This window comes from Schizosaccharomyces osmophilus, chromosome 2 (assembly GCF_027921745.1).
Source record: "Schizosaccharomyces osmophilus chromosome 2, complete sequence".
Taxonomy (NCBI): domain Eukaryota; kingdom Fungi; phylum Ascomycota; class Schizosaccharomycetes; order Schizosaccharomycetales; family Schizosaccharomycetaceae; genus Schizosaccharomyces; species Schizosaccharomyces osmophilus.
The window spans coordinates 2,064,764-2,081,770 of record NC_079239.1 but is presented as its reverse complement, the minus strand read 5'-3'; the positions used below and the strand labels follow the sequence as shown (position 1 = coordinate 2,081,770).

The 17,007-nt window shown below is 38.4% G+C and overlaps 8 protein-coding genes across 8 annotated transcripts; 3 read left to right on the top strand and 5 right to left on the bottom strand.

The window, feature by feature from the left end:
• Nucleotides 1-988: 988 nt before the first annotated feature.
• On the top strand, nucleotides 989-2,095 carry SOMG_03439 (trans-2-enoyl-CoA reductase; the record flags this gene model as incomplete). Its single annotated transcript, XM_056182229.1, has 2 exons — nucleotides 989-998; nucleotides 1,047-2,095. The coding sequence occupies 2 exons, from the start codon at nucleotides 989-991 to the stop codon at nucleotides 2,093-2,095; spliced, it is 1,059 nt and encodes a 352-aa protein (XP_056038125.1).
• Nucleotides 2,096-2,468: 373 nt separating this feature from the next.
• On the bottom strand, nucleotides 2,469-3,842 carry spn3 (mitotic septin Spn3; the record flags this gene model as incomplete). Its single annotated transcript, XM_056182228.1, has 3 exons — nucleotides 2,469-3,215; nucleotides 3,258-3,436; nucleotides 3,650-3,842. 3 exons carry the CDS (start codon nucleotides 3,840-3,842, stop codon nucleotides 2,469-2,471), a joined length of 1,119 nt encoding a protein of 372 aa, XP_056038187.1.
• A 506-nt stretch (nucleotides 3,843-4,348) lies between these two features.
• Nucleotides 4,349-5,782, bottom strand: SOMG_03437 (TPR domain protein, DNAJC7 family; the record flags this gene model as incomplete). The annotated part of the gene is made up of 1 exon (XM_056182227.1): nucleotides 4,349-5,782. One exon carries the CDS (start codon nucleotides 5,780-5,782, stop codon nucleotides 4,349-4,351), a length of 1,434 nt encoding a protein of 477 aa, XP_056038190.1.
• A 474-nt stretch (nucleotides 5,783-6,256) lies between these two features.
• On the bottom strand, nucleotides 6,257-8,494 carry pku80 (Ku domain helicase (XRCC5-like protein) Pku80-like; the record flags this gene model as incomplete). The annotated part of the gene is made up of 4 exons (XM_056182226.1): nucleotides 6,257-8,090; nucleotides 8,150-8,216; nucleotides 8,270-8,324; nucleotides 8,366-8,494. The coding sequence occupies 4 exons, from the start codon at nucleotides 8,492-8,494 to the stop codon at nucleotides 6,257-6,259; spliced, it is 2,085 nt and encodes a 694-aa protein (XP_056038191.1).
• An 871-nt stretch (nucleotides 8,495-9,365) lies between these two features.
• On the top strand, nucleotides 9,366-11,164 carry npr3 (GATOR1-SEACIT GTPase complex subunit Npr3; the record flags this gene model as incomplete). The annotated part of the gene is made up of 2 exons (XM_056182225.1): nucleotides 9,366-10,423; nucleotides 10,471-11,164. The coding sequence occupies 2 exons, from the start codon at nucleotides 9,366-9,368 to the stop codon at nucleotides 11,162-11,164; spliced, it is 1,752 nt and encodes a 583-aa protein (XP_056038188.1).
• Nucleotides 11,165-11,281: 117 nt separating this feature from the next.
• Nucleotides 11,282-13,084, bottom strand: bor1 (plasma membrane borate efflux transmembrane transporter Bor1; the record flags this gene model as incomplete). Its single annotated transcript, XM_056182224.1, has 5 exons — nucleotides 11,282-11,611; nucleotides 11,665-12,012; nucleotides 12,058-12,493; nucleotides 12,537-12,836; nucleotides 12,921-13,084. The coding sequence occupies 5 exons, from the start codon at nucleotides 13,082-13,084 to the stop codon at nucleotides 11,282-11,284; spliced, it is 1,578 nt and encodes a 525-aa protein (XP_056038189.1).
• Nucleotides 13,085-13,609: 525 nt separating this feature from the next.
• dbp8 (ATP-dependent RNA helicase Dbp8) lies at nucleotides 13,610-15,091 on the bottom strand (the record flags this gene model as incomplete). The annotated part of the gene is made up of 3 exons (XM_056182223.1): nucleotides 13,610-14,735; nucleotides 14,789-14,912; nucleotides 14,962-15,091. 3 exons carry the CDS (start codon nucleotides 15,089-15,091, stop codon nucleotides 13,610-13,612), a joined length of 1,380 nt encoding a protein of 459 aa, XP_056038194.1.
• A 634-nt stretch (nucleotides 15,092-15,725) lies between these two features.
• On the top strand, nucleotides 15,726-16,925 carry pek1 (MAP kinase kinase Pek1; the record flags this gene model as incomplete). The annotated part of the gene is made up of 3 exons (XM_056182222.1): nucleotides 15,726-16,055; nucleotides 16,109-16,752; nucleotides 16,802-16,925. 3 exons carry the CDS (start codon nucleotides 15,726-15,728, stop codon nucleotides 16,923-16,925), a joined length of 1,098 nt encoding a protein of 365 aa, XP_056038195.1.
• Nucleotides 16,926-17,007: the final 82 nt, after the last annotated feature.

The following is a 17,007-nucleotide window of genomic DNA, read 5'->3' as shown; positions in this document are numbered from 1 at the left end:
CTGTATAAGAACATGTTGTCTATGTGTCTATTTGAATCAAATCTTAACATCAAGGGACCCAACTAGTTCCACAAAGAATGAAAAGCTAGAGTCATCATCACATCTTCCAAGCTTCCGATTGTAAGTTGGTAATTTGCACATCTTTGCGATATAATAGACTCCATCCACTATTTTATGCTCTAAGAACGCTTTATTTGAAAGATATCCATTCTGGGAAGCGTCTAGTCTACTTACCTCCTAAATTCCATTTCTTGTTTACTTTTTGTAATATAAGTTACTTGAGCGTTCAGCTTTATATTATCTACAATTACATTGCCACGGCAAAATAGTCAGTACAATTTGACAAAGTGCGTGGAATATTGTGGTAAATTCTGAAAGAATAGTATTCAATTCGTTACTGAATTTTTAAAGACATACATAATTGAGAACAGTTTCGCGATACTAAGCAGTTTATTAACTCTACCAGCAAATTCTTGCTAACTGAAGATTTTTTCTGGAAATAGTTATTTTGATATTACTATTCAAAAAAGAAAGGAAAAGAACACTTGTTCGAAAAATAGCCATTTGTATTCAATGGATCTTACCACAAAAATCCATCGTTTTCTATGTTTATATTAATTCATACAACAATATACTGGTTAGGATTATGTTATATAAAGTAATATATATGGATACAAATCAACACAAATGGACATGGCACACGTATAAAAGCAAACAATCATATTGAGAATGCAATTGTTTCTTCATTAAAAAGTCGTATAAGCGTAATTTTTATTCTCGCTCAAAACACATCCTCATTATATGAAGATCCGCCTTTTGACATTCCACTTAAGCGGTAAATATAATATAAACAAACCGGGTATAATGATGCGACTTTTTGACGTCAATCATATATCAGTATGAGTTCATCATTCTGCAGCATGATACATTTAAGTGAACATGAACTTCCTATACAAACCAAATTCTTTATAGAAAATATAAACTGATAATGTATCCTAGTAAGTTCCCCAGCTCTTATTTACTATTGTAACTGACCATCTATCCAGTATCCCTAGCTAGTGAAAGATATGGAGAGACCCTTACAAGAAAAGCTTGGGTCTACAGTAGTCCCGGAGAACCACAGAAAGTTCTTAGGCTTGTCAATGGGTTTCCCGGTTTTAGAAATGAATATCTAAAACCTGACGATGTTATTGTCGATGTCGTGGCTGTGAGCGTTAATCCGGTTGATTACAAACTTATGCGAACATACCAATTAGTACATAAGGCAATGCAAAAACCGCCTGTCATTCCTGGCTTCGACTTTGCTGGAAAGGTCGTTAGTACAGGCACCAGCGTTACCGGCTTGAAAGTAGGCGATCGTGTTTGGGGGAAACAGTCCTTAGCCCTCCAAAAGAATAGAGGAGGAACACTCACGAATCAAGTTCTTACTGGTGTTAATTGTTTACATACTATACCTGATTCCATTAGCTTCAATGATGCTGCCGCTTTTGGCACTGCCGGTCTCACTGCTTGGGAGGGCTTGGTCGAACACATGCACGTTAAACCTGGACAAAAGGTAGTCATTCTTGGAGGTAGTGGTGGTGTCGGAACTTTTGCTATTCAAATTGCAAAAGCCCTCGGCGTGGAAGTAACCAGCATTAGCTCAACAACAAATTTACAATTGTGCAAGTCTTTAGGAGCTACTCATGCGATTGATTACAAGGTCGACGACGTTGTTGCCAGGCTGGCTGAGACCGGTCCCTACGATTACGTTTTTGACCTGATTAATGACAATGGTCTGTACAACGCAGCCTCCAAATTTTTGAAGCACGGAGGGGCTTTTTACGGTATCGCAAGTGATATTTCTCTGGGATATATGGGTAGTGTTATATCCCGCAAACTAAGACCTAAATTATTTGGCGGTAGCTCCCATGCTTACCATGATTTTCTTGAGCAAGCGAAGCCGGAAACAATTAAAGCGTTTTCTGGTTTTATCGCTACAAATAAAATAGAGACCGTTATTGATAGCGTTTACAGTTTCGACCATGCTCTTGATGCCTTCGAACGCGTGGCTAGTCACCGCTCCCAAGGAAACGTAATTGTCACGGTCGGTTAAGCGCATGTCGTCTTTCTTTGCTATCTACTTTGTGTAGAGCTTATGCCTTTTTATGAACTCTTTGTCAACACATTTCGTTGGACGAGAGGATGGTACCCAATGGAAGGTGTTAAAGTATATTAACTAACAACCTTTATAATTGACGCTTACATTGGTACTCTATGTGCATTTGTTTTTGGTTTGCAAGCAACAGCCTTTGACTATTTTGTCAAAAAAAGTATATATATTGAATTCAAGTTCATAAAGATTCCATTCAGATAATTTGATGATATGTAATATCTGGTAGACATAGATTTCAAAGAAAGTAAGTAGTAATAGTAAGGAAAGAGTTACATTAAAGAAGATCCAGAATTGATGATGATGATTAACTAATTCAGGATTGAGAAGCAGAATTGTCAGCGGAAGGAAGAGTCGAAACGCTTGTGTTTGCCATTGCTGCAGTAGAGGCAGCAATCTTCTCTTCCAAAGCTCTCAGTGCTTCTTCGCGTGCTAATAACTGGCGCCGTTTCTCTTCTATTTCACGTTGCACGGACAATTCAATTGCCCGTAATCTATCTTCTCGCAAAACTTGGTCTTGCTGATTACCACCGGAACTAGGATCACTATAAGAACTATCCATTGCCAGATGCGAGGCAGACAGTTTTTCGGTACGATATGATTCGTACAGCTGGTTGTTGGTGATCGACTGCAAGTCTTCTAAGTGAGTGGAAAAAATGGCAGAACGCAAAGCTAAAAAGTCTGAATGAGAAGGATTGTCGACATCGACTACACCCCAAGGGTAGGCACGTCCACGGATTGTGTTCCCACCAATTTCAATCAAGCGATCGGAACTGACTATTGCAAAAGGCATTTTCGAACGCAAACTCTTGCTCAAAGAAACCAGGGACTCTTCATCTTCTTCTTCATCATAAGGAAAGTTATACACAGGAATATGATAATATGCAATATCGTCAAGGATCATTTGCTTTGTTGCTTTAAGTTCTTCAGCTGTCAAAGAATCTGCCTTTGCAATCACAGGAATCACATTTACCCGAGGTGCAAGTCGCTTCATCAATTCGATATCTAATTCTCTAAGGCCATGGCCTGTAGGGGAGATAAAATAAATGAGAGCATGAACGCGCTAAAAATTGTAAGTTTGACAAGATACTAGTAATAGACATACTTCATCACTAAACTTGGCGTTTCTCTTAATCCGTGTTTCTTCTTCCAAGACATTGTCGTATTGACTTTCAAGGTATTGAAGAATAATATCAAAATTATTTTCATTATCGATAGCTTCATTAAAATGAGGAGTGTCAAGAACTGTCAAGCTGATTCTATATCCATCCTCCAATACAATATCTAGAAATCGTCAATAAACATGTTCACGAAACGACGCGAGATCAAGAAAGCAAAAGTCTCTTGAAAGCCAAGATATATGCGGAGTATGTTTTACTAATAAATTTAGCCTTCATTATTTATCACTTTTCTTATAAAACACATCTTTTACAAGCTCCCGTTTCTTTACTTGTCATAAAGTCTCTATCCAAGAGTCGCTTTTGCTTTCAAACTTACCAGTCTGATAGGGAACGACTTCCACTGGAGACATTGAAGCCGCCAATGAAGGATCAAAGTTGGTATTGTCTTTTCTAATCAATGGTTTTTCACATAAAGTGTTCACAAAAGCCGTCCTACCCAAACCAGCATCTCCAACGACGAGCAAATTGAAGGGAACTCCCTTTTTAGATGTTTTCTTAGCCGTTCGCATTTTTTTACCAAAAGTACACGACGATTCTTGAAAAACTAGTGTTTGTGAAAGAACAAAACGCGTGCCATTATACTGCTGCTTTGCTCCATGTGAAGTAACGTATCCGAACAAATTTTGGAATCGATATTACGAAATACGCTAATCAACAAAACAATACCTGGTGTGCACGAAATTGAAAAAGCATTTTACGTTTATTCCAATAACCTTTTATTATATATACAAGTAACTAAACTGTATGTAATTATACAAACGCAGAAAATGCGAAACGATAAAGGAAAGCAAAACAAATGCCTGAAAGGATCCTTGCAGGATGAAAACACCAAAAGACGTGAACGCTAAAAACTTTTTGTTAACAATTTCAATGCGTTCTTGATTTAGTATTTCATTAAAAGACAAGACAAGGTGAAAGATTCTGTTGAAACAAAACAGGTAAGTTCAAAAAAGATGGAATCATCAAATGGTATATGTAAATGCGATTTAACCGCATTTCAAGATCACAATTTATTTTAGAATTGGAAATTGCTAAAGCCCGGGTAGCCTCCAGAGCTAAATCCTTGAGAATAGAAGCCGCCGCCGCCAGGGAAGCCTCCACCACTGTGGAAGCCACCGCCAGGGAAACCACCTCCACCTTGGTATGCACGAAGGATGTCAAAGGGGTCCATACCAGCGCTTTCTGCACCCATACCACCTTCTAGGTCAGCACCAGAGTCATAGCGGCGTCTGCTTTCGGGATCAGATAAAATGCCATAAGCTTCACCAACTTCTTTGAATTTAGCTTCAGCCTTCTCATCACCAGCATTCTTATCGGGGTGATAAACAAGTGCCATTTTCCGATAAGCCTTCTTAATTTCAGTATCCGAAGCCTCCTTAGACACACCTAGAATCTTATAGTGATCTTTACGTTGTGACTTTTTAAATTCTAGTTGCAGACGATGGAGCTCTTGACGCAAAGAAGAGTCGCCTGCATCCAAATTAATCGCACTTTGGATGTCCTGTACAGCATCCTCCCATTGCTCTAAAGCCTCGTGAGCTTTGGCACGAGTCTTGAGACCCTTAACGTAACCAGAATCAATCTCTAAAGCATTATCACTGTCCTTAAGAGCCTCCTCTGGCTTTTTCAACTTCAAAAGCACAGTGGCACGGTTCATGTACAGTTTGGCGTTTGTAAATTTATTTTCCCCGTCAATGCCAAGGGCTTTAGAATACAGCTCGTAAGCTTCATCAAGTTTACCTTGCTTAAACGCATCATTACCTTGGGATTTGGTGTTTTCAAGTGAACGAACGCGTTTGAAAAATGTCTTAGCCGAAGCACAATCAGGATCTAACTTCAGCGCTTCTTGAAAATGAGTAACTGCCTTGGCATTTTCTCCTGAGTAGTAAAGAACCTGACCACGCAAAACTAGAGCCTCTACATTTCTAGGGTTCTCGCGAAGGAATCCTAGGGCAATCTTCTGCGCTTGACTCAAATCATTTTGACAAATATACACACGGGCTTCCAAGTACGACCATAATGCTGGGGGCTTGGCGGCACTATCGAGACGGCGATGTAAGCGGTCCAAAGCATTAAGTGCTAAACCACCTTGCTTGTTTTTCAAGTAAACCTCAGCTTCATTAAGTACGGATAATCCTTCCAAAGCTTGGCGAATACGAGCCTGCGTTTTGGGGACATTACCATTATAACGGTCAGATTGCTTGGCATCACTTAATGCCAATTCAAACTCTCCCATGAGCATGTAAGCTGCTGCTCTATTCGAATAGTAGACACCTTTGGCGGTACCCGTTCCAAGCTCGATAGCAGAGGTGTAAGCCTTAATTGCTTCACTAAAATTCTTCTTTCGATAAAAATCATTTCCCAATGCCTTTTGCTCTTCTGCGATTTGCTCCGCAGTTGCTTTATCACTCATTGATGTTTCAACATGCTTGCTTTCCACTTCTGTCATTTTGCTAGTATCTATTAACACCAAACTACCCTCAGTAAATCACTCTACGGAGAAGATTAGCTGAAAAAGTACCGCCTTCTTTGTTTTCGCCAAAGCCGGTGAAATTGGCAAAAATCGTTGTGGAGTACACAAATTCTACATTTGTCAAATTTTCCAATCCTTTGTATACCGTAGTACAACGTTTCTACGGTAATAAACAATTCATTCAAACAAATTTAATAGTCCTTCAAATAGAGTACCTTTTTAACTCGATAGTGTGAATAGCTCTAAAAATAAGCAATACTTATGGAACGGATTCGAGTTGCAACATGTTTTGCATACTTTTTTTTCGTACGACGATTCTACATTTAACACTTCGAAATGCTTTACGTTTGAATCTTCAAATACATTAATTAAATAAACAAATAAACTATTCATCCGATTCATTTTTTTTTCTAGCTGAACGAAAAGGAAGCTAGAATAGCATCAATCGTTTCATTCACTTGATTCAGGAGGACGAGCCTTCATTAGCTCCTCATGCTGAATTGGAGCGAGATCTGAAGTAATCCTAGACAAAGCATCATCGTTCCTTGGCAAGACGCCTTCTGATACATCTGTTTGTAATCGTTTAATATACTTATTATAGCGATCTGCTTCATCCTCTAAAATTGAATGAACACGCAAGGCTTGTAAAGACAGTAATGCTAAATTATTTTCTTCCTTTGCAACTAGCCTTCGTATGACGCCCTCCATTTCAGAAAGAGCATCTTCCAGCCCAAATGGATTTTTCAGAATTTCCGTAAATGTTCCCACAGGGTCCTTTTCACTAACATGTAAAATCAATGCTTTTTCTTCCTGTTCATCAATACCGGCATTTAATAGCTCATCAATCTCTTGCTCAGATATAGGGGCGCCGCTATCCAATGCTGTTTCCTGTGAAGCATATTTGGGTTCCGAGGGCTGTATAACAGACAATGTTTCAGAAATAACATCCAAGTCCTTAGAGCAATTATCAAGCATATTCGCCGGAGGATTAGTATAACGAACTACATATTCCGGTGGAGATGGTAATTTTTCGTTTGGAAACTCAGCGTAATGGGTTATTACTTGAAACAGTCGATGGGGTACAGCGCTATACGTATTTTCTGGCTCAAACTTTGGTTGAAAAGGGCATTCGGAAGAGTCTAAGTCCATGTTGTCAACGTAGTGGTTCATAGCTTCATCTAGTCGTTGCTTCTCTTGAGGGTCAGACAGTTCTTCAAGGTCTGGAAATTGATATGGCCGTACGTCCTCTGCAAAGGGCAACTGAACATCTACTAGATAGTGTTTCTTCGATTCAACATAAGGCATAAGAACAAGTAAAATTGGTGAGCCTCTTTCTTTCGGAACATACCTCGCCAATGCATATCTATGTTCGCGTTCTAAAGATTGCACAAAAGAGGAGAATCTTTGTTTATTCGTTTCATCTCCTCTAGGAATAATGATATTTGATTCACTAATGGTATAATAGCATGGAAGACTTGCTTTGGGTATAAATCCCATAACTTCGTAACCTGCTTTTGTCTCCAATGCTAAAATATCTTCGTCGGAACGACTTATAGGCACAATTGTGCGTCCGTAGCTGTAACCACTTTCCAAATCCTTTCTATCCACTTCAAAAACCTCATTTGTTTGAGAATCTCGGACGACGTATGAGCGAACCGTTGATATAGCATTAGATTCCCATGGCTTTTCCTGCGAAGATGAGAATTGCTCTTGCTTTTCATCCTCTTTTGGAAGCTTTGAACCAGCATTAAAGGCACTTGAAGTAGGAGGTTTTGTAGCACGTGTCCTCGGATATCGTTCTACATGCATAGTTACAGAAGCTTCGTTTTCGCCATCATTGCCGATGGTTAGTGATCCTTTAAACACACTTACAGGTCGAACCCGATGTACCAAGGGCTCTCCTATGCGTTTTTCTACATCCTGAAAGACGAGGACGGTTCCTTTACAGCTATCGACAAAATGCCTCAACTGTCGCTCATTCTCTTTCTTCTCCGGGTCTTTGGAATACTCGAAAGTCTGAGTATTCGGATCGTCAAAATCAATTCCTAGTAAGCTTAATCGGACTTCATGCTGTACCATTTGCTCAGCAATTCCCAAATAATCGCTAAAGTCAAAAATCCCTCGTGCGCCAGTAAGGACGACCATGTTTTTCTTCCATTTATTTTTTTTGCAAAATCGAGCGATAATATCAAACGACACAACAATTGCAGATATCAAATCTCCCTGCATTGTTCTGTTGGGTACGAGCCTGCTTTTCACATATTGCATTTTTGTGAACAACGACCTTGACAATAGTTAATTTGTCAATTCATACAGAGGGATAGAAAGGATTAAAAAACATACGTCTGAATTGGATACATAACATTAATATTCCAGTAAGCTTCTTGCTCCGCCAAGTCATTTTTTGTTTCTAAAACCAGATATTAGATTGCATTCAGTTAACATGAGAAAAAAATCATTTACCATCGCATTTGAATGTCACAATTCCAACTACATCAGTTTTCCTGTTCAGCAAAAGCTAATCCGAGTTAGAAATCAAGCATTATGATGCCTACTTGCCTTGCGCGAGATTTGGTCCTGAAAATACGACAAAGCCAACTCTAGGTCTGTGCGTTGTCTGCCATGGTGGCAGCCGCCCATGTCAGCGCCCAAATCGATGACAAAAACTGTACATTCCTTGTCGCTCATAAAACTTGGTGCTTTAAGTGCTGAACTGGAATTGATGAAGGATGTAATCCTACGAACCAAGACTTAAAACAGGGATTCCATTACAGCAAAAAAGCAAAGAAATAATGTTGTTAATGTTTTTAAGAGGAAGAGTTAACCTTTAGTTTTATATCGTGCAAAGAAGGAATTCTTGTGAGCTGGTTATAAGAGGTCGCTTCCTAACCTGGAAAAGTCATTTCAAATAGAACAGAAGAGGGAAAAAATCTATTTTGTCTCTAGACTTGGTTTTTTGGTCTATACTATCCAGCTTCTAAAATAATTCATTTACAGGGATCGCTACTGGTTATATCAGGTTTATAGCGACACTTGGGTTACTTGTTTCACAAGTTATTACTTTCAATAGTATTTACGAATGAATATCAGGAATTTGGTTCTGCAAAAGCAAGTCTGAAGCGCTTTGAACACAGGTGAAGCAAGTATATAGAGTGCATACTTGTCTATTTATTACATACTTTTAGATTATAATGGATCTCCTATTCTATAATAACTTAACATACAAATCAATCATGCTGAAGATTTGAGCGATACCTTGCTGGACAATACTAAAACCAACACTGTTAAGGGATTACAACAACCCTCTAGAACAGGCACGTATTTTGAGGTAAATCGAAGCGAAACTTGATACATTTTAAAAGAGCTTTGTCGTTCATGCTTTTTTTCTTTTTGTACTAGGTAATCAGACTGGTTTGGAAACACTCACCACCATAATTTCTGCGAAGTAAATTATGGGAATAGCAAAAAATAGGAAGAGAGAGTCTTTCAATTAAGTTTCTTTTTATGGAAATTAAGGTATTGAGTGATATATTATTCCTATACAACGTTTGATTCAGCAATGGTGCGCTTAACTCCACGTATTGTTGCAATCTTTCTGATTGAAAAAACAAGTTCTGGATCAAATTTTGTCTTTCAATGGCCACCACAACCGCAAGTCCATTTTCAAGACTCCCATAAGTCCTCTGAAGATGTTAGCATTGCCATGGATATATTAAAAATAGAGGATGACGACAGTCAAGAATTCAACGGCGCTGCAGATGAAAATCATGTACTTGGATATGAAAAAGGGTTTTTAGCAAATATGCTATCTCCACGTCCGGAGTTATGCAACCAAAAGTTTGAAATGTGGGTGGATGGTCTTACATTCTTAGGTTGCCCTGTTCATGTTGGACCTTCCGGTGAATGGGTAAAGCGCAAGAATCCTTCTAAAAACGTTGATGATTCTTCTTTGATAGATCCATCTGGACTAAAGGAGGATTCGACCAACTCTGCTTCAGCTAACACGCCCGAGTCAAAACCTAATCAGTACAAGTCAACCTCTTCTATGTCTCTTTTTCATGTTGTATTCGTGTTAAACATTCCTACAGCTTCAATTTATCGACCCACAATTAACACATTGTATGAATCTATAGTGGTCAAATTGGTCACAGGTCTGAAATACGAACAAGCTAAACGAAACTATGTGGAAAATGAATGCAAGAATATAAGAAAAATGACTGAGAGGTATAGTAATAAAAAAACCCCCTTTGACGATTTTTGCCAGGAGATTCCTGTGCATTCGAACCTTGCTTCAATTTTAGTGACTACTTATGAAGCCTTAATTCACCTTCATACTGCTTATTTGGAGATCAACCAATCTATCAATATTACTTTGCTTTGGCCTATGACTGTTTCCGTTTCAAGTTTGGATAAATTAGAGTTACAAGAGCGTTCTCCTACAATTCTAGCGTCTCAAACTATCTTCAATGAGGAAGAACCCTCTCTAATAGAGCCATTTGTTGCACCCTACTGGTCATTGCTTCTGTTGCAAGATCTCGAATCTATCATGAAACGCCTTCCCCTTTCGCGCAACTCCTTATTAGCCTCATTTATAACAGAAGCAAGACCCACTTCTACGTAAGAAATATGACAGTTTTTTTATTTTTAATATTCTAACACTCTAGGTTTACTGATATCGCTAATTCTTTAGGTATTTCTTTATCAGAGTGCTTTCTTTTAGCAAAGCATCTCATACATTGGAGAAAGGCTATAGCTATTCCTCCGCTTCTGATACGAAATACTTATGTTACGTCCCCAACGGCTGATCTTTCCAAACTTAAGTCGGATGCCGGTCTCTTCAAACGAACATTCCCAAGTCTTCCTTCCCTTCCTACATTTTTGGCCATTCTATCTTTTAAACCTCGACCATTTGGTTCTATCATACCTTCCAAAGATCATGAATCAACTTACATGGAAATGCTAGCTTGGTTGTGTCGACGTAATTGGGTTTATGAACAAAATAGCTATATATATGTCTGCGTGACTCCTCAAATTAAGAAAAAAGTTAAAGGAGACATTGAATCACAAAGTTCTGAGGATCAAGATTCACAGCTGCTAGAACAGTTGAGACATGATGATGGGAGGGAATCCCTTATTATTGATCCTCATTCAGCTTCTTTACTTGAACAAAAATGGATCCAAGCTATAGCATTTGAGAAAAGCACCGAACTAGCCTCGTTGTTTCTTTCCGTTGTCAAGTACTTTAATGGAAGATATGCCCTACAAACGATTTGGATTGCCGAAGGCTTGCCTCGTAAATCCATGCGAAACGTATTAAACGAATATCAACATTACCTAATTCGTTGGTTTTCTTGGTGATTATAATGTAGATTTTTGCACATGTTTCGACTTTTCATAATTCATATGTGTATAATAAAATGCTAATGATACAATTATAACTTGGTTCTCATAAATAAAACAGAAGACAAATAAATCCTAGAAAGCTCCCTCACGATATGCTGAAAGCCCCACATTTTCATCAAGAATTTCTAAATCTTCCTCATAAAACCATCGGGGCATTAAGTATGTTCGAAATGGAATTAATAAAAGAATGACTATTGGGAATCCAATTGACGCTTTGTCAATCTGTGTAATTGCGAATGTCGCTCCAAAACCCAATAGTTGCAGACAAGTATACAACCAAACTGCTTTACGCGATCGACAGTGATTTAGCACATGACCTTGTGATAAAACTCTTCGATCTCCAAATATATAAAAAATATTTCGTGCTATATTATTACCAGCAATAGCGGACAATCCCATAACCTAGATGCGATTAGCATTATCATTTTTTGATGCTAAAAAAATAAAATACGTACCCAAAATAAGCCTGCTAAGACGCATTGGGGAATCTGATGCAAAACTACCAACAGCGGTCCTGTCATAGTTCCCAGCGTCATTAATCCTTGTAGAAAATTGCTCACTCTTTGTTCAATAACTCGCTCAATCACTACTTTTATTTTCCAAGCTTGCTTTTCTTCGTCGTCTTTCTCAATTTTTGTTACACAAAGGGTCGCTGTATGCATCGGTGCTTGAGGGATAAGGCCGTTTGGTGCGGGTATCCCGAGAATTCCACTAACACCAGTCGTTATTCCCAATAAAAAGAAGTCCCAATGGAACCCAGAAGGTTTCTTCAGAGGAAACGAAGGATCTTGTGCCATTAATGACTTCAACAAGCTGTTAGTAAAAATCAAACTTATCTCTTACCGTACCGAAACATTATGATCAAAATAAAACAGTATGGTCAATATAATAGCGAATGGAATAGCCAAAAAAACATCTCCTACAGAGATTTGCCAAAATTTGATAAACCAACTTCGGTCCTGAGTAGGCAGAAAAGCCTTCGACGTTGGCAACTTTGACAAGTCTATCTGACGCATTTTCCCTATATGTTGAAAGCCACTAAAAAAAATAATTGAAGCTACCAAGCCATAATCAAGTAAGAAAACTCGGACTCTATGATTAAACAGAGACGAGCTTCCGATACAATTACAAGCCCAACCAATAATTAGAAATAATAAAGCAATAGTTATTGCAAGAAAAGTGTTGGCTAGGCCATGTTGAAGCTGATCAGTTAAAACTTGAACACCCTTCTCCAAATAAATAAATGCAACATATAGCCCGAAAATCTCGCAACTAAATTTCGTACTTCATAGAGTTAGCTTTAGTCATTTAGTAATATAACACATACATGTATTTAACAAAGTGTACGAGGTTCGTGAGAGCAATTATACAATGGAAAACCGCAGACCATAAACAGATCCAACAAAGAAAAGGAAAATATGGCGTATTTCTGTCATGAATAATGTTGTAAATCGTGTAATTAAATACAGTAATCGGACCGGTAACACCAACGATGCATAAAGGCTGCGAAGATAATAACGAAAAAACAACTGAGCCAAGAACACTTGCTAACAAAACCTCATTGACACCGAAGCTATTTTCTGTTTTAGAAAACATGTCTAGAGCAAAGGCTAATTCGGGCAGCAAACTAAATATTAGCAATTGCTGTTCAAGGAAATTCCAATTGAACAAAATACTTTTAGAACTGTAATAGAAAGGTTAAAATACATACTTTGCAAAATAAATATTCAAGCTTGCTGGCAATATTCGATAATGCCAAGCATCTCGCCAGTCTGACTTATAATAGGGGACGCGTTGACGGATATCCTCATAAATGGAATGTCCCGGCTTAAAGTCAAGCTTTTTGAGTCTCTTTCGAAGTGTAATCGATCCCATTGAATCTTCAAGCAGTACACATTTGCAAAACTGAACATCTCTCATATTATTTATAAAGTAACGTAATGTTACCTAGTTTTCGAAAAATGCTTTATGAAGTTGCGCCAATGACTTATTTGTGGAATTGCCAGTTTAGGAGTATGCTGCTTTACTTGGTTTTATGAATGCATGTTTCATTCTCTCAATAAAAGTAAAAATTACATGGTATGGAAAATGTCAGTAATAAAAGAGGCCGGAAGAGTCAGCAGAAATGAACTCTTGCTAATATCAATCTATGAAAGTGCTTCCTAGTTGCAGCATTATTTGCAATGAATTGTAACTAAGTTTTAAAATGAATATGGTAGGAAACACGCAATTAGTATATCTCTTATAACCAATTTTATCCAGAAGTATAAAGTGCCGCTTATATCGACAGATATATTATTTATTAGTTCCTCTATAATAGCAAAACCATATAATCCATTTTCAACTTTACATAGAAGGACAAAGCCAGACACCATTATCCATTAACCCCAAAAATTCCTCTTAATTTCTTGTTTTTTTCATCTTTTGGTCACTTTTAGTGCCCTTATTTTTTCTTCTTTTGTTTCTACTGTCATTGATACCCAAGTGGCCACTGGCCATTAATTGTTTTTCTTTCTGCTTTTGTCTACGCTCACCGAAACCGCGATCAATCATTTCCAGAGAGGCTTGACGCTTAGCATCAGTTACTTCCTTCAAACGCTCCAAAACCTTGTTCTCAGAGGCATGTTCATACTCGGACATCGTTGATCCTACACGATCTTCAATGGCATGAACCAGTTCCACATCGTGTTCTGTAACAACAGATATAGCCTGACCGGATCTTCCAGCACGAGCTGTACGACCAACTCGGTGGATGTAATCGTCAGGATCACGAGGTAGATCGTAATTGATAATTAATTGCACAGATGGAATATCCAGACCTCTACTGGCGACATCTGTGGCGACCAAAATTCGAGCAACCTCTGCACGAAATCGTCCTAAAGAATTAATACGTTCTCGTTGAGCCATTTGGGAATGTAATTCCGTACTTCGAAATTCCAGTAAACGAAGCATTGAATAAATAAGCTCAGCGGTGTGGGTGCGATTGACGAAGATGATTACAGATTTCTCAGCGTTTTCGGGAATTGAAAGCAAGTGTACTAAATACGCCTCACGAACGTGTGAAGCAACAAAAACATAATCTTGCTGCAGGGTTGAAGGAACCGAAATTTTATCAGATTCAATTTCATAAAGGCAAAGGGGAGGCTTATTCCCCTTTGTTGGCTTTTCTTTTAGTTGTCGAATTGCATCTGTGATAGTGGCCGTAAATAGAAGAGTTTGTCGATTTTCTGAAGGTGGAAGACTTGAGAAACAGTCTCCTAAATCATCGGCAAAGGTAGAAGAAAGTAATCGATCAGCCTCATCCATAACAAGAAACTTTACTCTTTGCAAACCAGCTGTAGTTTCGGGTCCGTTGCTTCGAATTAAATCGGCTAAACGGCCTGGAGTAGCAACAACTACATGCGGCCTTCGTGATAATGCAATTGCCTGAGCTATCATATCCATTCCACCAACGATAAGGGTATGTTTCAAGCTCATGTTTGATCCGAGCGCAGCAAACTGTTCGTCAATTTGAATAGCCAATTCTCTAACGACAACGTTAGTAAGTAAGGTAAGATTTCAAGTGAAAGTAGTCAATACCTTGTAGGGGTTAAGATAACAGCATAAATACCAGATGGATCCCTAGACCAACTCTCGAGAATTGGAAGTGCAAATGCAGCTGTTTTACCAGAACCAGTTTTAGCACCACCTATGCAATCATGGCCTAAATATCAAGTTAGTCAAAAGAACAGAATACGAAAGCAAGTTTTTACCTTTTAAGATTGGAGGAATTACTCCTTTTTGAACATCTGTAGGTTTAAAAATAGCTAAAGCCTGCAATGTGTCAATTAGCCAAGGAGATATCCCTAGATCAGCAAACGAAACATCCTGGTTTTCAGACATGTCAAATTCGCTTTATACCAGTATTTTACAATGCCACAAAGATGGATTCTGTCTAAATATTTGCTTTTGTTATTCGACGCGAATTTTCAGTTTCCACCATGAATTGCATCGTTCTACACTGATATACCCACTTAACGAACGCTAATGTAAGTTGCTATTTTGTATCTACTGGAAGCTGGTTTGTTTATATAAACACAACGAAAAAAAAAAAAAAATTTAAAATGAGTTGTAAACAATATGATTCCTCGTAGGACAAACCCACGAGAAAGTAACATTTATGTTTACGCGTTCATGTTCTTCTTTCCACCATGCCTGATATGGTTCCAAAATAGCATTACCATAGCCTTTCACGATCTAATTTTTTCTACTTCTATTTAATTTATTTCTCTTATAAATTGGCAAGGTGTTCTCTCTGAATTCATCTGCCAGTTTATATTTTTCTGAGGAGATGCGTACTGTGTGAATTTAATTTATGTGCCTCGCGCTCTACTCTCCGAAACGTATACTCGACCACTACTCTTTTTTTACTTCGGTCGTGAATGCTACTCGATAAAAGGAATAGTCCATAGTTTTTGTTTTCATTTTCTTTGAATTTACTTTTTGTGCCAAGCCTTGATTTGGTAATGTATTCTCTATGCGTCAAAAACCTTTATTGAATTTGGATACGAGTGATGGGTTCTCTGAAGAACGAATCAGTCAACCGGAAAAGCGAAGACAAGAAGAAATTCTTGAAATTACTGATTTAGTTTTTTCTCCAAATGAGAAGCAATCGGATCCGATTGCCGACAAGCGAAACCGTTTAGAAAACAATACTATCCGTTCATTAGAAGACATAGATGACGAGCAACTTGAGGATCTTGTAACAAATGGAGGGATCCTGTACATGAACAGTTTAGGTGATGGTGTTAGCGGATCTGTTCGAAAATGCAAGGTCCGTGGAACAGATCTTATTTTTGCATTAAAGGTACGTTGAATGTTCTTTAAGCCTTTTTAAATTTTTACTAAACGAGCCTCTAGACTGTCTTTAGTGCACCGAATACGAGTGTGCAACGCCAGCTCCTTCGTGAGTTGAAGATTAATCGTAGTTGTGCTTCTCCTCACGTTGTAAAATACTATGGTGCTTGCTACGATGTTGCAGAATGCCAGCTTAATATTGCTATGGAACATTGTGGGGCTGGTTCTTTAGACGCTGTTTATAAGCGTGTAAGCGCAAAAGGAGGTCGTACAGGCGAACGACCTTTGGGCAAAATTGCTCATGGTGTACTTAGTGGTTTGAGCTACTTACACGATCGAAAAATCATTCACCGTGACATAAAACCCTCCAACATTTTGATGACTGCAACAGGCCAGGTAAAGCTTTGCGATTTTGGCGTATCGGGTGAACTTGTAAACTCATTAGCCGGAACCTTTACAGGTACTTCCTATTATATGGCGCCTGAACGCATTTCTGGTTCTGCATATACCATCTCTTCTGATATTTGGTCCCTTGGGTTGACGCTTATGGAGGTTGCGTTGAATAGGTTTCCATTTCCACCAGAAGAAAGTCCTCCTTTAATGCCAATTGAACTCTTGTCATATATCATCAATATGCCGCCGCCTGCTCTCCCTGAGGAATCGGGAATTACATGGTCGAGGGCTTTTCGTCATTTCCTTTGTGTTTGGTAAGACATATCAATCGCTTTTATTTTGCTCTGCTAACTCTTTGTGTAGTCTTATAAAGAATAAAGATGAACGTCCTGGGCCTCAAAAGATGCTTTGTCACCCATGGGTGAAAGCTTTTGAACGTATAGATGTGAATATGGAGGAATTTTTGCGTCAGGTGTGGTTGGATTAATGACTTAAATTTCAAAAATTTCTCTTTTACTAATTCATTGCCCTTTAAAAAATACATTTTTGTCAGGCTTTTTCGTAAAAAG